This window comes from Cydia amplana, chromosome 23 (genome assembly GCF_948474715.1).
Source record: "Cydia amplana chromosome 23, ilCydAmpl1.1, whole genome shotgun sequence".
NCBI lineage: Eukaryota > Metazoa > Arthropoda > Insecta > Lepidoptera > Tortricidae > Cydia > Cydia amplana.
Window position 1 is genome coordinate 3,294,581 of NC_086091.1, and position 26,234 is coordinate 3,320,814.

The 26,234-nt window shown below is 35.9% G+C and overlaps 2 protein-coding genes across 2 annotated transcripts; both read right to left on the reverse strand.

Moving 5' to 3' along the window:
• Positions 1-1,270: 1,270 nt before the first annotated feature.
• On the reverse strand, positions 1,271-2,435 carry LOC134658725 (cysteine-rich PDZ-binding protein). Its single transcript, XM_063514375.1, has 2 exons — positions 2,212-2,435; positions 1,271-1,438 (listed from the first exon to the last, which is right to left on the reverse strand). The coding sequence occupies exons 1-2, from the start codon at positions 2,382-2,384 to the stop codon at positions 1,309-1,311; spliced, it is 303 nt and encodes a 100-aa protein (XP_063370445.1). The 5' UTR covers positions 2,385-2,435; the 3' UTR covers positions 1,271-1,308.
• Positions 2,436-4,019: 1,584 nt separating this feature from the next.
• On the reverse strand, positions 4,020-21,131 carry LOC134658805 (serologically defined colon cancer antigen 8 homolog). The gene is made up of 15 exons (XM_063514463.1): positions 20,837-21,131; positions 20,238-20,391; positions 19,501-19,634; positions 18,644-18,814; positions 15,730-15,864; positions 15,377-15,471; positions 14,824-14,980; positions 11,110-11,271; positions 9,583-9,688; positions 9,315-9,448; positions 8,484-8,588; positions 8,090-8,183; positions 7,609-7,726; positions 5,449-5,695; positions 4,020-4,240 (listed from the first exon to the last, which is right to left on the reverse strand). Exons 1-15 carry the CDS (start codon positions 20,972-20,974, stop codon positions 4,100-4,102), a joined length of 2,091 nt encoding a protein of 696 aa, XP_063370533.1. The 5' UTR covers positions 20,975-21,131; the 3' UTR covers positions 4,020-4,099.
• Positions 21,132-26,234: the final 5,103 nt, after the last annotated feature.

A 26,234-nucleotide genomic window follows, 5' to 3' on the forward strand; every position in this document is an offset into this window, starting at 1 on the left:
ATCTTGTATATTTGAGTATAGAGTATGGCTCGCTTGATGGTAAGCGGCCAACGCAGCCTATAGACGGCAACTATAGTGGTGTCACATGCGCGTTTGCAACTCTTTAAGAATTCATTTCTTATTATTAGCTTATTCTAATTAGCCATTTCTAAATGTTCGTTAATTTCATCAAGTCAAAAGAATATAGGTATTTTCGTTTAATATTACTTGAGAAATAAATAAACATATTCTTAATATTTCCTGTATATTAAATAATTAATGTACAATTTACATTATGTAACCATTGCAGTTCATAGTATAGAAAGAAATCATAATTACCAAAGGCAGTTTCAAATTAAATCAAGTTTAAATATACTAATTTTGTAATTTTGTTTTGTTTTTAAAATTGTGTTATTTTAGACTTTTCCATGACCTTCAATATTGTGGAATACGACGCAAGTAGGAGGAAGGTCCGTATAATTCAAAAATATTGACGGTAAATGCAAACTTTCCTATTTTGAGATCATAATATCATCTACAATAGTTATTTGTTTTACAAGGGGGCCAAGTTGTTGTTTAAGTGGTTCGAGAAATGGAATCTTGATCGTTGCGAGGGTTTCAAAGCACGAGGGTTAAACAAAATTTGCCCCCAAGTGAAACACAACATTTTCACCACACCAACCCGAAGAAAATATTAACTGTAAGATATCAAACAAAAACAAATCCAAATGAATGTTATTAAATATTTATCATTCAAAGTCATCATTTAAAAGTCAAATATCTAGGTGACCGAGCTTCGCTCAGATAACATATAAAAACTCGAAAATGCGCGTTTTCCCAGAGATAAGACCTAGCTAGAACGATTTTTCGCCCCCGAAAACCCCCATATACCAAATTTCATCGAAATCGTTAGAGCCGTTTCCGAGATCCCCGAAATATCTAATACCTTTAAACGAGCAATTCTTGTTTATTTATTTATTTATATATATATACATTTATATATATATATATATATATACATATATATATATATATATATAAATAAATAAATAAACAAGAATTGCTCGTTTAAAGGTATTAGATAGATTCTACCAGCAAACATAAGAAAACAATTCAAAATTTGCATTTGATTACTTTGCCTCACATGTGAATAAAATGCAACTTTGCTATCGGTTTTAGAGGTTCAAGAGAGCCTTTACCAGTTGGTGTGGTGAAAAATTATTTTAGAAGTGGTGGTGTGTATTGTATATAGGTACGTCTTTGAAACTGGTTTATATCTAACATTATATTATAGTAATTATTTAACTTAAAACTACACCATATCTGTCACTATGTAGAGCTCTGCCGGTAGTTCTTAGTGTCCAGAATCTTCTTCCCGCACATCGCACAGATTCCCTTCTTGTACGCACACGCCTGGCAGTAGTGCGAGCCCACTTGGTGCACCTTTGTGCGGCAGATCCTGGAATTATTACGTAAATTCTGTTAATTAATGATGTAATCATAAAACAAGTACAGACATCACACGGGAATTATTACTTAAATGCTGTTAATTTATTATGTAATCATAAAACAATCTGTTTAGTACAGTCATCACATGGGATTGTTACGCCATTTAGGGTCCTAGCTAAATTGGTTGTTCTATACTTAGGCTATGGAATGTCCAATTTACCTACACAGAGGAGGCTTTTGTCGGAAACCCGGACAACCTGACTAGTGAAAATTAAAATCAGTGAAACAAAACAAAACTATAACTAAGTCAGTGATTAGAATAAAATAAAATAAATATTACTTATAGGACATTCTTACACAGATTGACTAAGTAAGTAAGCTCAAGAAAGCTTCTAACGATATAATTATATAATTGTGAAAGTGTGGAAAAGTTTACCCGAGTCAGTGATCAGTGCGCCCTCTATAAACTCTTTTAAAAACAAACTCGATGAACACTTTCATAGACTACAAAACACAAGTGGACATTGATGTGCACGTATCAGCTTTAAGCTGCCTGTGCATTCACATATAATAATAATGTACAAATACATAAATACATAGAAAACACCCAAGACTCAGGAACAAATTATGAATAATCTGTGCTCATCATACAAATAAATGCCCTTACCGGGATTTGAATTTGAACCCAGGACCGCGGCTTCACAGGCAGGGTCACTACCCACTACGCCAGGCCAGACCAGTCGTCAAAATGCTAATTAAAGGCGTATTGTATTGTATACTTACTTGCATTCTTGGAACTTCGAAGTGTACGGGTTGTAGCGTCCTTTCGTAGCTGTTAAAGCCTTGTTTTCTCCCACTTTCCTCCCACCAGACTCCGTAGTGTTCCTAGCCCCGGTCTTCCACGGGTCTGGAGTGATCACACGTCCCAATTTCTTCTCGCATTTATCACAAACCATGGTAGAATGAGAATGTTTGTTTTGACCACAAGCTTACAAACATAACCTCTAAATGCTTATAATGGCTTATGTATGTTTGTGACTAGTTTATTTAGATGTTTGCTGTTTTATTTACTTCGAAATTGTTTCGGATAGTAGCTAAAAGAGGATTAAATATCTAAGCAATTTAAGCAAAATTGCAGATTATTATTGTCTTTATGACGTTTCAGGCGTTTGACACTTTTGACAGGAGTCACCGAGTCAGTAATGTCAGTTGTTATGGACGCGTTCAAATTTTATAAAGCGTTTAGATGCTGCAAATGTTTTTAGGGGTTTACCGCGAAATACGAAAATCGAAGTTATACTTGGTCAACCAGATCTTGACAGTAGAAAAAGGCGGCAAATTTGAAAAATATAGGCGCGAAGGGATATCGTCCCATAGAAAATTTGAATTTCGAGCCTTTTTTTACTGTCAAGATTTGGTTGACCAGCTATACTCGTGTTCGCCTCTCTGTCGTTCTTGCATATTCCAATTCCAGAGAGCAAATATAACTTGAAAAGATTAGGAAATATAGATACATTTGTCTCCTATGTCTTGGCTTGGTTGGCGGGTGTCTTTGGCGGATAAAAGCTTTCAATAAAAGACTTTATGGATATAGACTGTTTGTATTGAGCAAAATATTGTCTCTATACAATGTAACGTACTAACATTGAAAGCGTCTACAATAATGTTCAAAACATGAATTCCTACTGAACCAGAAATCTTTTTAATTTTGTTTGACATTATTTGCATTTCTAAATATTATATCAGTGCAAAATACTTTGTTTTTGTTTTTCACCCCTACTTAAAATTTTGTAACATTACAAAAAAATTGGTAGGTAGCTGAGAGAAATCCAGCTTCTCTAAAAAGATGATAAAACATGCCAATTTTCAAGTTCAGTAGGAAATTATGAATAAACGCAGTAAAACTATCACTAACACAAAAATTAACAAATAAACAAAATATTGCACGAAAACTAAAGCTAACTCTGGCCCTTCACTGGAGAATTGCTTATTTTGCTATCCGTCGGCGCCTCATCTTCCATAGGTGCTTGTTCTGGCTGTGCTTCATATTGTGTCGTAGGTTCAACATACTGTGTAGCTGGATCAACATATTGCGTATTAGGATCAACATATTGCGTATTAGGAGTATTAGGATCAACATATTGTGTATTAGGATCAACATATTGCGTATTAGGATCAACATATTGCGTATTAGGATCAACATATTGCGTATTAGGATCAACATATTGCGTATTAGGATCAACATATTGCGTAGCAGGATCGACATATTGCGTGGGATCATATTCCTGTTGATACGTCCCGTCTGTTGCATAATTTTCATATTGTCCTTCATATTGAGCGTTAGGATCAGTATATTGTTGAGGATACTGCTCGTAATTCTCAAATTTACCTTCTTGATAATTCTGATCGTAACCTTCAGGTTGTTCGTAATACGGTTCGGTTTTCTCTGCGTAATTTTGAGCAGGATTCTCATATTCTTGCTCATAAGCTTGTTCTACGGGATAATTTTCTGGTTCATGTTGCTCTTTTTCATATTCAACATCTTTCTCATCAGATATTTCTTCTTTAACATTATCAACTTGTATTGGTGTTTCATCTGCTAGTCTTTTGTCTGGTCGGTTGGTGTGTTCTGGTTCTTGGTAAGTAATGGATGTTCTAGAAGCCTGTTTGCTCAGAGGTCTGTGGTCTCTGGTGTCTGGTCTGAAGTCTGGCTGGTCGGGGTGTCCGGCGGGGTCAGCTCGGGGATGGTCTGGTCGGCCACCGGCGGCGGGAGGTGCATTTCGGTCGGTTGAGGGTAGGTGCGTGGCTGGTGCTGGAAGGTTTGATTTATTTTGAAATATTGTAGTATTTGCTAATTAACTTTTATTGACAATGGTGTCTTATGTACATATAAATAAAATAATATTGATTATAGCTTAAAACCATATTTACAAATCTATGATCATCTTACCACAAAGAATTTTGTACATCGACCCGCCTCTTTCTATCTCTATTGCACACGCATAATTATATTGCTGTCCTGGTCGCAGTGTCATTGGCCGTCGGCATCATGGGCGAGGCAGCATTATAATTACGCGCGTGCGACAGAGATAACAACAGGTGAGTCAGTGTACGAAATTCCACGTGCTAAGCATCCGTTCTTTACCTTTAGTACTTATTGTTGAAAAGTACAAAGTGATGGTTTTAAATAACTCTGCTAATAGAAAAGATAGATAATGAAAGCACACACAACACCAACAATAGAAATAATAAATCATAATGATACCTCTGAAGAACTTGTTGGTGTTTGTCAATGATGACGATGAAGTCCATTGAGAAGTTAATACTGATATAGAATGCAAAATGAAGACTCTCCGTGATTAAGTATTTTGAGTAGTTTATAATAATATTTATATAAAAGACAATATCAATGGTGTCCATGATGAAGATTTTTGAGAAATCGAATAATGATGATATACCTGGACAATGTCAATGCCACTGACCTGTGCGAGGGCTAGGAGACTGCATGGAGCGCCCCAGGCTGTCTACTTGACGCTGCAGAGTTCCCAGTTCCGCCCTGAATCAGAAGTGATGCACACACAACTCACACACAAGTGCAAAATTCTACACATTTATGTAAAGAAGAAAAAGGTTTCAATTTCTTTTTAAATTCAAGAAGGGAAAAGGTTAAATAAAATATATTCAGTAAACATCAAATATTTTTCAAAAGATATGACAAATATTTGATGTTTACTGAATATATTTTATACTAAATTATCAAAAGCAGATATTTCATGTTCAGATAGAGATTTACTTAATCACTAGGAATTTGTTTGTCAAGTAGGTATAACGAGCCTTCTAATAAGTTTGTATAAGGCCGTTTCTTGATTTAAATTTATAAGTTTCATCTGTTCTAATTACATGAACATGCATAGCGTCACGACTGTCACTATCAAACATTACACATACTGCCAATTCTACATTTATAAGCACACTATTCTAGACTACAGTTCCATCACCAACATCAAACGAACTCTTTACCTTAACAGGATCATCATCAGAATCTAATCTATCAATAGATAGATCGCTAAATTGTCTAGTTAGCGCTCCTTCGTCATATCTTCTAAATCTATTCCTATACGGTGTCGAAGTATAATAAGTGCGGTCTAAGTCAAATGAGCTATTGGGGTAGCCGCTTAAAGGCGTGTAACTTCGTGCGACGGTAGTTGTGCAGTATTTCTTATGGGAAGACCACAGGTTACGCAGTTTTCTCATAAGCTCTGCGTTCCTGCAAAGCAATTGTGTTTTTTCCGTTCTGAAAAATTTAAGAGCTGTGAAATTATATGACTTGATGAGGTTGATAAGCAAATTGAGATATATATTATACCTAAAAGAAAATATAAGAATACTTGTGTTCACAAATAAAATATTACAATATAAAATAAAGTCAATAAAATATCAAAACAAGAAGAAATATACTATAAAGAAGGTGTAGTAATCATATTAGTCATGTTACACAAAATCAATGTAAACAACGAAATAAGAGTAATAACTAATAAACCATAGTGATTAGTGACAGGAGCAATACTATATTTCTAGTTTATATGAACTATATAAATCTAGATAGATATAGTAAAAATAAATAGTATTTTAATACATTTATTGCACACATGATTAATTTATCATTACCCATTAAAGAATCAAATGTTTCCAAATGTTTACAACATCGCATACCTAATTACCTTCTCTAACAAACCGTTTCAACATTGATCGATATTTTTACTTTAACAGATAACAAGACAAAACAAATATATGAACAAACTATTTCCAATTATTAACACCTTTTTAACATTCTGTTTTGTTAAATTCATGAATGACAAAATCAACACTGGGTATTAAACATCCTTAAGAATCAAAATCCAAATACATACAACAGTAAGTTTTGTAACCTTTTCAACTTTAACTATCTACTTCAAGCATCTATAATTGCATAAAGCCTAAACCTAGATCTTTCGCGTTACATTCAGTCACAGATAATTCTCGTATAGTTGTCAGTTTATCTTCTGAATAACTTTAATTTTCATTGTTTTATTGAGTTTCTGATATTTCAGATTGTATAGTTTCTTCCACCTGAGATTCCGGTGGGTCATTTCCATTTTCGTCATTCTTTGGATTACTAATATTACTATCATCGATTTGCTCATCTACTTTGTTTGTAATTTCCGGATCTTGTTCTGTGACTGTATTATCTGTTACGGTATCTTCTGCTTTTTCTACGATTTTGTTTTCTGCTTGCTTGTCGACTCTACTTTCTGCTTGTTTTTCTAATTCTTCTTTGGGTTCTGGGGAAGCAGGTGCAACATCAACTTTATTGTTTCCATCTATGGTTTCAGGAATATCTTCCTTTTCAATAACCATGGGCTCACTATCGCTACTCTCTACTTTGCTTTCTATAGGTTCTTCCGTCTTCTTTAAAACTTGAACATCGCTATCAGTGACTTCCATGCTAAATGTGTTCAGAACTCCTTTTTCCTCAATCACTTCAACGATCGCTTCTCGTCTCTTCTTATCCTTCTTTCTCGGCTTCGGTATTAGTTTCACGCTAATGTCAACTTTAATCGGCTCCTTTTTCTCCCGTAAAAAGGGCTGTTGAATCATAAGCGGCAGATTGTACACCTTCTCTCCTCTCTTTTCGAGATCCTGATTGGTCGTCAGCGCGCCAATGGTGATTGGCGCGTAATTATTCGACGAATCGGACTCTTTTGCGGAGCGGCGCCGGGTACGGCGGGTCGAGGGATCGCGGGATCTTGAGCGGTCGCGCTGTGTTCTGATTGGTTCGTCTGTACGGCTGCGACACTGCGTGCCTGCCACCAATAAAAACACAGCACGACGTTAGAAACAGTTCGAGTTTAATGGGTAATGATAATGTGAATTATTTAAAGTGCTTCTTGGTTTATTTCAAACTGATAGTGATGGTTAAGTTCATTCGTAAATTTATCATTATTTATTATATCAACGACTGTAAGTGCATGTGTTTTATTAATTTCATTTTCTTCATCAACTACTAAGTCTAAGTCATTCGTATATTATATTTGTTCATTTATATGTGTGTGAATTATCTGTCTATCAGTTTCAAACGATCCAAAGTTTGAAGTAATGTGAGTGTTATGTTCATGCATTAGAGTTGAAATTGGTTCGTACTTGTGCCTACGGTTTGCGTCGTCTAGCTTGTCTGTGAGCAAACGACATTCTCCGGTGAGTTTCTCCATCAGACTGTTTTGTGAATGTATCATGGACTCCAACTCGGCAACCGTTTTTGCTGTGGGACCAAATGTTCCAACTTTACTTTTAGAAATTTACAAAGGTGCTAAGAACAGCGATCCAAAAGTTAAAAAGGACCTTGTCGTTTTAAAAGATTTAGAAGTGCTTAAAGATCTTGCTGCATAAGGGGAAGTAGTATTTAAACAATCTGATGAATAAACTATTGAAGTCAAGCCCTTTCACGATACAGTAAACATGCATAAAGATGAAAGGGTAAAATATGAATGTTTTGAACTTATCGAAATAAAATAAAATGCCAATGCGAATTTCAAAACATCAATAGTTTACCCATTAGATTACCCAAATGTGGTTGACGGAGATTTGGAAAAGATTGAAGCGTGGATTCTGTATGGACCCTTACCGTGTTTATTCTCAATCGATTCCAACATTGAGGACATCTCTTTTTCTTTCTTCTTCTTCTCAGGAGAATTTGGAGTTAAATTCTTCATGTTTAGCTGTAAAAGTCACATTATATTAAAAGGAGATATCTTACTAACTAGGTCAGGTAAATGTTTGCGCAAAATATTCGAATTTTTGAAAGAGGATTGTGTCGATAGTTTGTGGATATTTAATTGTGTGAATATTATTTGAATGTTTTGAGGCAAAATAATTTCAAAGGAAGAAAAAACTCAGACAACACCAAAAAGAAGATACTTTACGTGTTGAACTCGTGGACCATAGTTATAGTACTGGATTACAGTTGGGTGGTTTTACAGTACAATAAGAAGAAAGATAGTAAACATGAAAAGACGTACCTCCTTCTCTAGAGTAGCAATCTGCTCGGTGAGGCGTAGATTTTCTCGTCGTGAGTGCACCAAGTCCGCATCCGCGCGGTCCAGGCGTTGACGAAGCGACTGGATCTAAAACAGGTCAGTCAAATAAGGACCAGCGTAGACAACATGCCAATCGCTAACGCTCCGTAGCGAACGAAACGCAACTGTCACTGTCACACTAATATGGAAGAATGATAGAGACACAAGGCTATTCGATGGCGAAGCGCAAGCGCACCTTGGCTAGGCCGTCTGTACGAATAAATCGGGCAATACTCTTAGTGCGCCAGAAAATAGGTTAGGTTTAAAGATATTTATTCTCATAAAAGACATACAAGTCACTTACACGAGAACAGAGTTATAAAGTAAAAGTAATTATATCTACGGTAGCATACAAAGTCGCTCGAGACGAGAGGTACACGCTCACGCAACTATTTTTTTTAAGGTGGGTAGTGGTTTAAAATGTAGTGCGATAATTTAGCTTTAAACTCATTGAATGAGCCTGCCCCTCTCAGATCAGACGGTAATTTATTATAAAGCTGTGCACCTTCATACGTAAACATTTTTTTACCTAATTGTGTTCTTATCTTTGGTAATACAATGAAAATAAATTCGCAAGGATGATAATTAGCTAAGAGTTTAAGATTAACATATAACTAGAATTAAGTAGGTAACCTTTATGATTAGGACAAAACTGTACCAGTTAAGAAAATTCTGAAGATGGTCAAAGGTACTTTAAAATGGATCGAAATAGAAGCTGAAATCCTCAAAAATTCAACGTGTTTGTCCTTTTGGCCTTATTTTCGTTTTTCATACCTCCGAGTTGAGCCGATTGGTCTCGTGCTTCGCCTGGCGTTGGTGACGTTCGATGGCCAGGCGAGCTGATGCCAGTTCCTCTTCCATAGAGGCCTTTTCAGCGTGAGCTTGAGTTAAGTCGGCTTGAAGCGATGCTGAGTAAGAAATAAGTTATCTTTAGAGATTTTTGGGATCTTTCCACTTCAATTTTTTTGTAGTCAAAAAACTCTAGCGTCTTTTGGACAAACGTTAATTTTTAGAACCATAGCCTTATTGTAGAAGTGTTTACCTGTCTTGCTCTTCAGTTCCATCTTCAACTCCTCGATGGCTGAGGTCTTCATGGACAGTTCTCGCTTCAACTCGTTCTCTTCACGACGCTGACGCTCCAGGTCCAACTGTGGGATAAATTAATTATACTTACTACCGTCCCACCTCTAACGGACTAATGTAAAAGCGGGCGGGGCGGCGGAAAGCGCCGAAATTTTAAAACGTAACAAATATAAGAGCCTCGGTAGAGAGTACCATTTTGTACCATTTGGAGTTGAAACTCTAGGTCCATGGGGTCCCAGCGCACATAAGTTGTTCGCAGAAATCGCGAAGCGTCTGGTTGACGTAACTGGTGACCGAAGAGCTGGCGGCTACCTCGCACAACGTATCAGCATTGCGATACAGCGAGGAAATGTCGCCAGCATCCTTGGTACAATGCCTCAAGGGCCTATTTTAGATTTAAGCTAGTTTTTAATTTCTTTTAGTAATACACTGTATATATCTTGTTTGTAAATAAATGATTATTCCATTATACTTTGTAACCTTATGTTTAATATAACCCTCTTCCTCTATCACTGAAGTCCGTCTAAGCTTATTACTGTATCACTTTTGACGTAAAGGAGTGTGGAAGTGCCACAATAACCTATTAACTATCAGAAATTTTATGTTTACGGTCACATTCTAGTAAAGTGCAGAGATAGCTTGTTTTGACTCTAGGCATGGTATCTCTATGAAAACAGAACTAAGGTAAATATTTGGAAGAAGGACACGATTGGATTCGAATCATTCTCTGCAGAGAATACTTCAAACTCCAAAATATCTCAATTCCTCGAGATCTTTGTTTTTAGGGTTCCGTACCCAAAGGGTAAAAACGGGACCCTATTTCTATGACTCCACTGTCCGTCTGTCCGTCTGTCTGTCACCAGCCCTAGTAGCACGGTAGTATTTTTATCGTTTATCACCATGCCTGTCACGTTCTAACAAGTATGTAAGTGCGAAAGTGACGGACATAGTGATAGTCGATAAAAATGGAACCGTGCTGAGCCCGCAGGATGTATCTCAAGAATAGGTGTATTCCTGTTGCCGTTATAACAACAAATCCTAAAGAGTATGGATCCCTCGAGTCCGACTCGCACTTGTCCGGTATTTTTTTTATGTTTCCCTACTTTTAGAAAGAAAGATGGATCTGATGGATGAAAGGGGTTGCTACTTGCTTCATGTTCAGACCTATTGCATCAGGATTTAATGGTGGGATTATGGAGAAATCGAGAGGATTCCATATCAAATATCAAATATCAAATATCAACATTTATTCAGCAAATAAGCCACAAGGGCACTTTTACACGTCAATATGGAATTTACATACAGCAAAAAAAAAAACACATCAATAATTATAAAATACAACTAAGCCGTAAATATCAAATCAAACTAACATAGAGATGTATAAAGCCTCTAAATGTCGAATTACAAAAAAGCGCAATAACAATAGTATTGAAAAAAAAAACAAAGATACAAAAACTATAATCTATATAGTAGAAAAGTGGCTCACCTGCAATTTCGCCACACTGTCGTACTGCGCAGCGAGTTCATGCTGAAGCGAGTCGCAATGTGCGTTGTACCGCTGCTCCGCGGCTGAACGCTCTTGTATGGCGCGGCGGGATCCTTCGCCGACCAACTCTCGGATTTTGGCGCGTTCTGATGCAAGATCCTCCTGGAGAACAATTCAAATTGTTAGGACCAGCTACATATCTACATATATACATCTAGAGCTGCTATACAGCTCATTCAATTCGCTTTTCAAACTCGGGTAAATCCATCTGTCAGATTATGCCATTAATTTTGGTATTAAGAAAAGGTAATATGGTAGGTATTTGCTGAGAGGGTCGAATGGATTTACCCGAGTATCATTACATTGCAGTATTTGATCGGTCGGCTGAATTGAATGTGATCTCAAATAGTCTGCAATGTAACTGAAATCACATACGAGTTATTGCGCTGTTAATGTTGCCTTTATTTATGGATTTAGAGGGGGACTCCCGAGCTCACATCATCATTAGTATGTAACATCAATAAAATAATGGTTCAAACATCGTCCATAAGAGTGCGGCTCTTTCGCAAATGACTAGTAAGTCCAATGCGAGAGCGGCAGCCGCGACCGCATAGCTGGGAGGAGTATGGCGTGCCCGGTGACGAAGATGGCAGCACGGCCAATGATATTATAGGTTATACCATGAACCTATAATATTACGGACCGAGTTTCGCTTACAATACAACTGTGATTCCAACATCCACCAGTTTCTAAGTATTTACGCGTGACACACACACATTGACAGCCCACATCCACCAGTTTGCCGTCAGACGAATCGAAACGTCATTGAAGTAAACATGTCGAAGAAAAATATAAAATATCCGGCATGCGTAGTTAAATCCTGCTAGAATTGTACCGATCGAAAGAAAAAAAGTCACGGAATAACTTTTCATACTTAAGTTTATCAATTAGTACGTAAAATCACGATAATTTGTTGTTTATAAATTATCAAACTGCAAAACAGGAGTGTGACCAGTAACATGAATAGGGTAATTTCCCGAAAGTAGGGTAATTGATACCCTTCTTATTAAATCATTATGTACTTATGTGCTTATTGTGTCTTTTTTCTGTTTCCTTGTTTGTTTTATTTTGTTACTGTGTTTTGCGACAATAAATGACTTTTTATTTATTTTTTAGGTAAATGGTTAAATTATTGATTGTGCATTTCAAACTTGGTCGGTATGTTAATTTCCCGATACTAAGGAGCTATACTTAACGTTTGTTTGTTATGTATTATAATTTGTTTGTTGAAAACCAGATATGTTTCAAGTTAAATGTATAAGTAAATTAAAAAAGCGGCCAAGTGCGAGTCGGACTCGCCCATGAAGGGTTCCGTATTTAGGCGATTTATGACGTATTAAAAAAAAACTACTTACTAGATCTCGTTCAAACCAATTTTCGGTGGAAGTTTACATGGTAATGTACATCATATATTTTTTTTAGTTTTATCATTCTGTTATTTTAGAAGTTACAGGGGGGGGGGGACACATTTTACCACTTTGGAAGTGTCTCTCGCGCAAACTATTCAGTTTAGAAAAAAATGATATTAGAAACCTCAATATCATTTTTAAAGACCTATCCATAGATACCCCACACGTATGGGTCAGATGAAAAAAAAAATTTTGAGTTTCAGTTCTAAGTATGGGGAACCCCAAAAATTTATTGTTTTTTTTTCTATTTTTGTGTGAAAATCTTAATGCGGTTCACAGAATACATCTACTTACCAAGTTTCGACAGTATAGTTCTTATAGTTTCGGAGAAAAGTGACTGTGACATACGGCGGACAGACGGACAGACAGACAGACATGACGAATCTATAAGGGTTCCGTTTTTTGCCATTTGGCTACGGAACCCTAAAAAACATGACGAACTGATTTCATTACGATGCTAAATATCATTAGGTATTGAAAATAATGTTTGCACAAAGTAATTGTGCAATATTGCGCATTTTCAAGACCTATAAAATCAGATACGTACACACCTTTTTTATTGTCTAACGTAAAACTGTCCTATTTTTTTTATTTGAAAACAAGGACGATATTAAAAATAATTGTTTCACCATTAGGGGAGAATTTGTGTTACATGGTAACACTCGTCTACACGCACACATTCAAACCGTCCGCCATTGCAGTGTCACAGTTTGTCTTAGGTGACAGTCCGTCCGTAATATTCTAGGTCCATGGGTTATACTCATACTTGAGGAGCACAAAAAATACTTCCATATTTTTTCTGTGCCTACGAAGAAATCTGTTATTTTTGATTAATTTTCTCATCCTATCCATCTTTGTCACACTCGTTGTTAAACATAAGGTCGTCTCTTTCTCTTTCGGTGTGCGGGAGCTCGTTAGCACGTGCACATTTCTCGCTTGTCCAGCCGCGTCTAAAGGCAACTTGTCCAATTTGTCACAAGTTTAGCGCTTCAATTTTGGAACGCCTATAACGTATCTTGAGTTATAAATCATTGAGCACGGCGTGCTGGGGTCTCAGTTCTCGCCTAGTGTGAAGATGATGGTGATGATGATCCTTGATCCTTCCGGCCGATTTCGGCCATGGCGACCACTTCAACTCCTAGTTTGCTCGGCGCTCTGATGAAGATGGCTGACATAGCCGATCTTCGAGGTGAACCCCCGCGCACACTGAGGGCACGTGAGGACACCAGCCACGTAGTGGTAGTGAATGGGAGCAGGCGCGTTTTCACCAAGCCTGCTGCAAGTTCGGCCTCATATGCATACCCCGGCCGGCGAGAGCAAAAATGCGTTGACAGCTTAATAGTGCGAGGACACACACTTTGGTCGATGTCGATAAAAACAACACGATGTACTGGACCACCGTTATGATATGCAGAAGTATTAATTATTGTTGTAAACAAAATTAAAACCAAGTGTTTGTATTTATTCAGTATTTTATGTAATTTTCGTAATATACAATTAGCATTTTTTCTAAATTTTCTGATTTTAAACTCCTTCGCCTTGCCGATAAAATCCATTTCATCCAACTAAAGGACCGTTCTAAATCTACTGTAGTAATTTAACATTGTGATTTCACATTTTTTACAAAATAAATGTTCACCTCGATCTTCTATATATTCCGCGTAATCGGCTATCCAAGTACACTGTTTCTTCTTGCGTGACATGGCGGGTCGATAATATAAATGAATTAAATGATGGTAAATTAATTTGTCTCAATGTAATTTTTCCGATTGACACCGATTGATTTGAGTCAATGTCAAATAGTAGTTGTTTATAATCGCGAAATACACATATGATATGAAAGAGGTCTATTAGTTACGAGTATGTGAAAAGTATCTATTTACAATTGTCACTCACTCTTATCTATTACGAACATTCCCGTGAGTATGATAAATTGATTATAATTGTAATCAGTTGATTGAAATAGTATATAAGCTTAAAAATAATAATGTGAAATGTGTGTGTGTAAATAATAATTTTATGTTGATAGAAAATTGTTTTAGGGTTATTCTCAGAAACGCGTGGAGGTATCAAGTTGAAATAAATAACAAATACTAATGGCTCAGTTAAAAAAAAAAAATTGTGCTTAATTAAAAGTCGACTATTCTATCGACATCCACATGTCGATAGAATAGTCGATATTTAATTAAGCACTAGGAGCAGACGCATTTTTGCTCTCGCCGGCCGGGGTATGGACTAATCATACCTTCAGTCTGCGGACTTCGTTCTCCAAATTATTCCTCTCATCCCGGAGTTGGTGTTCGATGACGTCATTCCGCTTGTATCGCCCGTCCAGATCGCCGTCCCGTTGTTCCAGACTGTTCTTCAGCTTGGTGATCTGGGACTCCAGGGAGGATTTGTCTCTGAAAAATAAAACTTCCTTAATGCCTTTTCAAATGTAAAATATTTGTAAGAATATACAAGTTGATGTCAGTGTACACTTTAAGAAATTCAAATACAAAACAGTAGAATGAAAGAAGCTAATAGTTATGTATTCTTCTCAGTTTTAGGCAAAATTTATTTGAGTATGCCGTATGGTCTTTATCATCAGTTCCACTTTATCAACGGGTAATTGTGTTTGAAATAAAGGAAAGTGTGTTTATAATATTTGAAGAATTGCCATCATCAGATGTATACGTGACGATAATGCGACCAACTGTTAGAAAGTACTTATACTTTAACTTTTTTAGAATCAGAATCCTTTATTTGTTTACGAGTAACATACATAACTTCTTTGCTTTTACGTTACGTTTACTAACCTTTGCAAATTGTCGATCTGCCGCTTAAAGCCGTCAAGGCAAGTTGAGTCAACGAGCCCAGAGGCAAGCTTACGCTTATTTTCGTTATTTTCATCCTGAAAGATTGTAAAAGGTCACAATATATTTAAATAACAAGTAATAGAGAGTCCCTAATCAAGTAGCATCAATTAAAATTATCAATAAACCCCGGCCAAAATTAACTCGCGTTGGACTAATGATGAGCTATTAATGGCTGTGACAGTAGTTCGGAATGGAAGCAATCATATAAGTAGCATATTTGCAAATAAGTGCGCGCTGTCGAACCCAATTTGCATTAAAAGATAACTAAAACCTAATTCAAAATTAAATCTTACCTGAACCTTCTTAAGGTCGATTTTCGACTGCGCCAACTGCGCCTCCAACTCCGAGATGCGTGATTCGAAGACTATATTCGGTCCTTCGAGTCTCGTAGTTCGAGTCTTCGGCTTGCGTGTCTTGGTTATCGTGGCCTACAAATGGTGCTCATTTCAGTATGTGGTCTGGAGGTATTTTGAAACTTAAGGCAAGGTAAGAAGGTTTAAAATTGGGAGCTAAAGTTGGCAATAGTGCACGGAAATAAGTTTATAGACAAGTTGCATGGCAGTTAGATTGATTTGTTTTAGTTGCGGAGTTTAAAAATATACTGCCATGTGTATCTTAAACTGTTCTACCCTCTGTTCCTTATACTGTAGGTACCTTATGATCGTTATCCAACCTAGTGTTATCTCCAACATCATCTAGATCGTCGATCGTCGGTCCTGAGATCTGAATCCGTGAGAAGTGAACATGCGGGAAATCAGCTCGTTTCATAATCTGTACCTTAAACTGTTCTACCCTCTGTACTTTATACTGTACCTTATAGTTGCTATCCAATCCAGTGCTATCCCCAACGTCATCCAAATCGTCGGTCTCAGATCCGTGCGTAGTGAAACATTTATTTTATTTTATTGTATTTATTTGAAAAAATGATTACATGACTAGGGTTGCCAACTATTTTTTGGTAGAATATAGTATTTTCCAGAATAGGGCATCAAAAATATAGTACATTTCAAAAAAATATGGTACTTTTAGATAAAATACTAAACATAAGTGTAACATACGTTTAATCGGAAATATAGTATTATAGCGTACTATATATTTTTCCAAAAGTATATAGTACAGAGAGCCAAAATATAGTACAATACTATATAATATAGTACGGTTGGCAACCCTATACATGACCTTACGGACAGATCCAATGCGCCATGAAACTTAACATTAACATATACCAAGCAGGTACATATAACTATTACGAATAACAATCAGGTACAAACAAACAATTACAAATAACACAATTACAAATCACTATAGTCCCTTATCACATCCACAATTACACCTTAACGGTTGTAGGCAACATGAGGGAAATCACCTTGTTTCACATTATGTACCTTAACCTGTTCTACCATCTGTACTTTATGATCGCTGTCCAAGCTAGTGATGTCTCCGACATAGTCTAGATCTGTGAGTAGTGAATATATCGTAAATCAGCTTGTTACACACTATGTACCTTAACCTGCACTACTCTCAGTACCTTATGATCGCTGTCCATCAGCCCAGTGCTATGCCCTACATCATCTTGAATTCTAGATCGTCGGTCTCAGATCCGTGCGAAGTAAACATGCGGGAAATCACCTTGTTTCACATTCTGTACCTTAACCTGTTCCACCATCTGTACTTTATACTACACCTTATGATCGCTGTCCACTTGCTAGTGATGTCTCCGACATAGTCCAGATCCGTGAGTAGTGAATATATCGTAAATCAGCTTGTTACACACTATGTACGTTAACCTGCACTCAGTGGCGTAGCTAGAGGATATGGCGCCCGGGGCAGACACCAAATTTGCGCCCCCCCCCCCCAAACGAAATGAACTAACGAAAGGGTTACTTTTTACTTATTAAAATTTACTTTTGATTTAGACAAATAATTGTTTTTACGAAATTATTGGACGTCATTGATAGAGATGTCAACACCGAGGCTCCCAATACTCCCTGACATGGGAAGGGTTGTGCCTTAAAAAATGAGGTTTTCTTAGCGGTAAACGCGCAAAATTGAGCCTTGGTCGGATTGAATTGGACTAAATTCTCCGATCCCACACCGAAACTCTGGACAGAATGCTCTCAATACCTGACATAGATTTTTCACGGCATTCTAGTATCACAGAACGAGCGATGTTGGCACGGCATGTGTTATACAGGTTGGTCCAAACCTTGCCGTCCAAAAATTTTTTTTAGATTCCTCACGCTGTGGGCTATCAGAATATGTATGTTAGCCGACTTTTCGTAGTTTTCGAATTATGATTTTGATTACTTTTAACTTTTGTTAAGAAATTCCGGGGTGAAGCAAATATTTATAAAAAAAAAACTATTGAACTTTTTTGAATATTTCTTTTTGTAACATAATCCTTCACAAACGGCGCAGTTGCTAAAAAAAAATCAGCATCCTCACTTGGCTGAGTTGGGAAAAAAAGACAAACTTTTACGTTCAAGCATATCGAGCTTAGATGTTACCCTTACCTAAATAAATAAAAAATACAAGCGATTTCAAGGACTTTTGGTTATTTTAGAAACTGCTAGACCCTACGTTTTTTTAAAAGGTCAAAAAAGTGATACTTTATAGTCATAATTTGTCAGAGTCGCCGGTCAAAGGAACTGAGGTGGAAAGCTTCCAAATTAATAATTCATTACAAAAATCCTCTTTTGTTATTTCTACTATTATTTTATGGGGTCACTTCCTCATCGCTATTTCATGTTATCAGTGCAAATACCACGAACAATTATTAGAAGGCATACCTAAAAGCAACGCAAAGCTTCACCCCGGAATTTCTTAACAAAAGTTAAAAGTTAAACTCGAAAACTACGAAAAATCGGCTAACATACATGGGGTATATTCCAGGTATTTTCTGATAACCAACGACGAGGATTCTAAAAAAATTTTTTGGACGTCAAGGTTTGGACCATCCTGTATACAGGGTGGCTAAAAAATAACTGCATTTCCGTTGCCAGGGAGGTTTTGGGATTATACTGAGCAATTTTTACTATGAGACCAAAGTCGCGAAAAAAAAAATTTGACTGTTTTCTACATTTTGGCTGGTCCATTTTCTATGGGAGGTCTTTTACCCATTTTGGCGCCCGCCCTTGGACGGCGCCCGGGGCACGTGCCCCCCCAGCCCCCCCCTAGTTACGCCACTGCCTGCACTACTCTATGTACCTTATGATCGCTGTCCAGCCCGGTGCTATCCCCTACATCATCTAGATCGTCGGTCTCGGATCCGTGAGAAGTGAACATGCGCGAAATTAACTTGTTCTTCTGAGCTTCGTGGAGATGCTCGTTTTCGGATATCACTTCTTTCACCTTGCCGAGGAGGTTGTTTAACTCGTCCTAGTCGACAGAAAATATATTTAGCAATCTACTAAAAAACCGTGTGGCCCTAATTTGTAAAAATAATTTCAGAAACTAAGCTATATTTTAGGCCCATTCAACACTTACGTAGATATAGGGCTTTTTAGCATTATAGAAGCATTGATGATTCCAAAAAATATTCTTTTGAACTTATAAAGTCCGTTAAAAGAACGTTTAAATATAACTTGACGTATATCGATTAAAAAGTCGCCATCTATTAAAAAATAATACAAATATCTAAAAGCGGTCAGAACACTGCATACGGTTCTTTGGACATACAATTTCTGCTATTCCAGTCTTTAAAAAAAGCTGGGAAAAATACTTGTGTAGACGGATTATTTGATCGATATGAGTGACTCTTTGATACTTTAGAACTTTTTACTGTTTATACACTTTATACCATAGAGTATATTGTGGTTTATACCCTGTTTGCTGCTAAGGGCAGGGCATTAAGTAGGGCAAAGTTGCCGGCGAATCATATCATGGCATGATCAAGAGCAGCAAGTGTAGCTATACTTAATAATTATAGTCTGTCAAGCGATTTCCGTCAGTAAAAAAAGCGGCTAATTTAAAACATATGTACGCGCGAAGGGTAATCGTCTGATAGAACATTTTAATTTGGCGCCTTTTCCTACTGACATACTTGTTTGACCGGCTATACTTACCCTGCAGTATTGGCTCTCTCGCTCCAACTGCTCGATGTACTCTTCTTGCTTCTGGATGAAGTTGACCACGTCCGGATTGGTCCCACCGGTGAGGTCCGTTGGAGCGGTCGCTGGAGGTATCGGAATCGATTTTCCTGTTACGAAAGGATCGTGGAATTAAATTAAAGGCATACATAATAATATTTTATGCTACCATTGTTTAAGAGAGGTCAAAAAGGCGAGTGGCGTGAGTAATTAAAAGACGCCACGAGTATTTTTGTATGTCTCTATTTTAATTCTCCGAATACATTTCAAAGAGTGAATGTAATTGCGAAAATTTGGTTGAGAGAAGACAGAAGACCCAACAGTGCAGTGGCATTACATAATATCTGTGCTGAAGATGAATTTAATTGAAATATTTATCCATACTTAGGTTTAAGAAGTCTCTAGCGAGTTGTGTGTTTCACTTGATTCGATTCAATGTTGAAATTTTAGGTTTAATCTAACTGTGGAGCAGGACCCGGCTGGTCCCCGTGGGGAATTAGACCACCCTCCGAGCAAAAGTAAATCTAGGAACCAAATAAAAATATGAAGAATAATCAACAAAAGCTTGGAGGAGGCCTTTACCCGAAAAGGGACCACAAATTAAAAGAATAATCTTTAAGTAATTTGTAAGAAAATGTAAAAAATTTTGCAATTAAAAGGCTATATAATAATAATAATATAATAACTGTGGAGCAGAAATCAAAATATCAAACCTGTATGCGGCGTATAGTTAAGACTATCAGCATACAACGTCGCATATTTGGCGGTCAGGCGAGGCCGAGGTTTGTCCAGCAAGTACTTCTTGTCCAGGTCCCCGTCGGACTCGTCCAGGTTCTTGATGGAGGCCGAACCGCCGTAGCTGCGGATCTGAAATTGAGGCCTATGTTGTAATTCGAGAACAGTGCTTTTTCACTAGACTTCTACACTCTAGGATATTTAATAATAATGGATCAAGTTGTATAATAGTGCTTTTATCATACAAATTTTTCAGTAAAGTACCTACGTTTAATTGGTCTTGATAAGTGTAAGTACGTATATGTATTTTACAATAGTTATTTACGATACAAGTGCGGAAAAAAGGAAATTCGAAACGAGTGGCGAAACTTAAAACACGACCAAAGGAGTGTTTTAAATCGACACGAGTTGCAAATTTGAGCAAAAATTAAGCGAATATATTGGGGAAAACCTAGTTTTAGTACGTAGCTACTCATAGATACTTTGCACGATAGTTTTAGATTAAGAGGTCACACATACGGACGGAGAGACAGACGGACAAGATGAAATCACTAATACATAAAATTGGTATACTTACACTAGGTGCATAATTCCCAGTTAAGAAATATCTCAGCTTCGACACAGCCTCCTTATAAGCCAGCTCTGTATAATCTGGAACTCTCTTCAATCCATAATCCATTTTCGGCCTCCTATACGAAAAATACGGATAACTCATCGTTACCAACGAAAACTTAACCTAAACTTTACTTTTGTAATAATAAACCTACTTAAATCACATTTTAAAAAGAAAAATAAAATTTGAAAAAGGAACGCGTAGTGTTGCGCATTGCGCCAAAGTTTTGTGAGCAATGGTTTTGGGTTTCGAAATTCGTATCGATTATACGTCGCCATGGTAACGGTTGTCAAGTAAACAATTTGGTTGCTAGGGTTGTAAGTTGTAATTCCTAGCGTATTACAAGTGGATTGTTTGACGTCACTAGCGTTACTAATTAAAATAGTTGATTAGGGCACTTGAGTGCTTTTTAAGCACAGAGTATTAGGCAGCGCATACCTATAAGCTGAGGGGCTAGGGGGCTACTGCGAAAACCGAAATAAGCAAATTGCGGGGATCTTTCTCTTTCACTCCAATGAAGGCGTAATTAGAGTGACAGAGAAATATGCCCGCAATTTACGAACGTGAACTTCGATTTTCGCGGTTATAGTTTTGATTACAGTACTTAACTGTTATCCGAATTAAAAAAATATAGGTAAGTATCTTAATAATTTCTTAGAAATTAATACTACCTGCGTTATTTTCTATATAAATAAGCAATAGGACTATTTAATGAAACATTTTTTTGTGTTTTTAATTTAAAAAGTTATAGGTACATGTATTTTTAGGTAAGTAACTTAATTGTTTCTATTTTACGTATTTAAATACCAATCTTTGTTTGTAGGTATAGTTCTTGATTTATAAATTAAGTCAAAATTATTTCCAGACATTTAATAAATATTTGATTACTTTACCGATTATTGCATATTTAATAAGGAACTCTTTATTTTCTATTATGTTGAAAACATCGAGGTACACACACATAAACGCGATTTATTCTACATTTATTTTAAAAATTACTTATAGGTACTAGTCATTTGTCTAACTAATTAATCACAAAAAGGACTTTAAAAAACGTTTTATTTAATTATTTCTAGTTGTTCTTAGAAACCAAAATTACTTGCCTAACTTTAGCCCGTCGCAATTTTCCGTTGATCTCCTTATCGGACCCAACACTGGACCCGCTCTTCGTCCTGTACCCACTCATCTTCGGCTTCGTCAAGTAACTCGTCGAGCCCATTATTGAAAAACACACCTTTCCTCAATAAGAATAGAGTTAAAAATCGATTACGCAAAATGTACACTTATACGTTCTTTCACGCAATTATAAAAATAATTTATTGTAATTAAAACTTTACTGTGTTAGAATTAAAGTTTAGAATCGTTAGGTGGTGGTTAAGGTGACTGCCAGTTCTATTTTTAAATTTTTAACGCGATTTTTACAAGCAATTTTCAAATTTCGAATGCATTTCGGACGCGCGCCGTCGACGCGGCCGTGGAAAAAGGAATGGATTTTGAAAGAAGTCTCGATGCTTCCTGTGTTTTGTCTCTTTCGCGCTTGTGGATTGCGGTGATGTGTTTGTCTTTGTCGAACGGAAAAGTTTTCTTCGGGATGGCATAGGCCAAGAGCTGCACCTGTTTTTAGGGCGTAGTTTATGGAATGCCTAAAAAAGTGGAATTTAAAAATGTTGTTTTTGGTTTAGTAAAGTAGATATTTGGTAAAGATATAATATTTTGCAAACACTACTTGTAACATAGCTTGTAACTTGTAATAATTACATTTAGGCAGCTGTATTATTACAGTTAAATTAATTATAAAACATATAAATACAATTTACTTACTTGATTTAGTTTTTTCAGAAACCCACAGTTTATTTTTAAGATTAAGGTAGTTTTGTAATAAAACCCGTAGCGTGGGTAGTTAGGTACATTACAATAATAGGTAATTTGTTTTTAAAATAATAAATAAGAACACACTAAGTATCAATCTTCATTAACTAATCGAACGTCCAAAAATTTTCAAAATAATCGTGTGGCCGGGACTTGAACCTAGATCGATATAGGTAGGTACCTAAATTAAGTCCCTGCTGAGTCGCGCCGATACAATTTTTCTGTGTTTTCATTGCTGACTGATTAATAAAACCTAAAAATATAAAAACAGCCTTGAAACGCTCCACCTCCTAGTACCGGAGACAGGTAGTGTCTGGCGTGCGAAGACAGTTTCGACGGCGGTCTGAAAACACGCAACGTCGTCAATAATAACTATTACCTATCTGATTATACGCGTCTTTAGAGCCTTCGGTATATTCGTTCAGAAATCTAAATAACATTTTTATTGCATTGGCAGAGATAAAGAATTTTCATAAAAATGCGAAAATTTTGCATACACTTACATAAAAGACTATATCCACTATTATTACATATCTACTTATAGGCAATCCGGAATTAGAACCTTAATTGTGCAGATATTATTGATCTCTTCTTCCATATCTCAAATAGTTTTAATACAAAGCTTAGATAAATGTGTTATTATTTATAATCAATTTTCAGCGGTGCAAAGCGTAATTTATGATTAATTAATAAGTAATTTATTTAAAAAAAATTGCGGGTGACCAGAGGGCTGGTTTATATTTAAGTATAATAAATTATTTATAAATACATGTACATAATGGACATCAGTTTTAATTTGAAGTGTTTTATTATGTTTATTTTTACTTGTTTTTCATCATTTTTTCATGAATAAATTCAATTAAATTCAATTTTTTATGAGTATTATTTATAATGACCGTAATTTAATTCGTCTCTACTATAAACAATCCGTTTTAAAACGCTTCTGCAGATATTTTTGCTCTCTTCTCTCCGGCCATGACATGACCGGATATTTTTCTGTAATCTTAGATCGCGGTAACGTAATCCATTTCAGCCGTGCAAGGCGGCGCCATCGCGTCGCGTGCCCTCGTAACATCGACATGCTCTTGGGGGTTGTATTGCTTAGTACTGTATTAGGCATCTGTTAATAGATACCTACCTACATTACATCCTAGCTCTTAGACAAATATCCTTATACATAGTATAAAACAAAGTCGCTTCCCGCTGTCTGTCCCTATGTATGCTTAGATCTTTAAAACTTCGCAATGGATTTTGATGCGGTTTTAATGGATTCAGATAGAGTGATTCTAGAGGAAGGTTTATGTATAATTTTGTTAACCGGTGCGAAGCTGGGGCGGGTCGCTAATACTAAATAAATTACTTGAACCGAACTTGTTTTTGAAATTTCATGCTGTGTATTATGATTTAGAATGGATCGAGGCATGTGTTTGTTTTGCGTTATGTACTGGGGTTCATTTTTTTATGACAAAAATTTTGCGTTAACCATCGCTCGATTTTTATAAAGACGACTTTAAAACAGTCCATTATGAAATTATTGTTGTTTTTGTTATTATGTTACGGTAAAATTATATGTGAATCAACTCTCAGAAAGCACGATTTAGTAAATTGGAACTGCTGATGAAGATAGCATTAATAACTGTGTTGAGAATTCCATTATTTTTGGTTATTTTTTGATTCAATAATAAGAGTAATAGGTATCTTTTTAAAATTCTAACTGAGGCCCACAAGTTTACTTAAGGAATAAAATATACGGTGGCGTAGGGAATAAAAATATTAAGAAAAAAATGTTTTATTGTTATCAAAGGCTACCTTGACATTGTAAAGTTCATTAGTAATACTTATCTAATCGTTGCTACCTTACATGTAAGTTGTGGAGGTACATATGTATTATCCAGTTCCATAAAAAACTGCATCAAACATTATTTTATCGTTCTATCCCATTCGCTACACATTTTTGGGAAACGGAGAAAAAGAACGATACAATTTACGGTTAGTTTCAAAGCACACCTTCTGACGTGATATCATGTTTGACGTTTATAATACATACATTCCTTTTCATTTAAGCCAGTAACTTCAAGTCGTTTTCTTTCCTTGCCAGCAAGGCTTAACGTCAAAAGAAAATGTTACGAAAACGTGATTATTTGAGTTACTGACTCTTGGTCTATAACTCGTTGGGATATAACTTTTATAAAAATATTCGTGCTATTTTATTTTATAATCATATAGTGTATGCAATTAATTATAACGTGTTAGTTCAAATTAACTATGTGTTACCAGAAATATATGAATTAGAAGTTCATAAAAGGTTACAAAATATTAATATATAATAATAATTAGTATATTGAGTCTATAAGTATTTTTTTATTAATAAAAAAGGTATAATTATTGCTTTGACAGGTCGGTACCCTTAATGGTGTAAGAAACCGATGTAGGCAATGGAAGTCAGTTGAGAAGTTCATATATTTCTGATTATTTTAGTTTGATTACGGTTAAAACTTGTTAATTGATAAAATTATAGTCTTATCTTCCTAGCAGTCTCGACAAATTAAGTATAACATTCAGAAAATGTCTTACAATACTTCTATTAAAACAAAATGACAATGACAATGTACTGTAATACACGAAAATCAAATTAACAAACTAATGTCAAAGGTTAAATAATAAACAGCAACGTATCGTAAAAAATTAGTAAAAATAATACTATAAACAAAAATCTACTTTTTGGTGTTAGTAACTACAACAAAAACTATATCTATAAAAAAATAAATACTTTTAAGTAAATCGTTAATCAAATTGCACGGAAAACATTATTTTTGTGTATATACCTAATGAGATATCATTTGCAATGGCACTTTTGAATAAATACATAGCAAAATAAGCATTTTAACAAATTTATTTACATAGTGAGCATAAGATATAAAGGAATGCACAAAGATACAATACGGCAGATAAAATGTTACATGATAATTTTTCGTCATATATTTCGACGCTGCCTCTTTGTGCGTGTCCATTATTTTGTGCACAGAGTATAGAATACAGATAAAATATATACTAATTTATCTTCTCTTGTCTATGGCACAAGATATCAAAGCTCAGGGAGGTTTGATAGTTAAAATATTTACAATCAACAATATTACGCTTATATCTACTTCTAAGTACGTGTAGGGATTTAAAAAGTGGCGTACAAAACCAGACGGACTTTAAATGCAATACATTACGTTAACAAGGAGAGAAAATACTAAAATATCAACTTATTTGACGAAAAATATGACCAGTTGTTTTTCGATGCTTCTGACAATCGTTAACTGCTAACTCATTTTAGTATTCTTGTTAGAGCACAAAAAACTTGATAGCACTTATTTAATAACAAACTTATTTTATTTTAGATAGATTGTCAAAATACTCGCATGACTTTCAAACGCGTTTACAATTCAAATACAACATAATGCATGAAATTAAATAGATTTGCAATTACATTACTTATTTGAAAAAA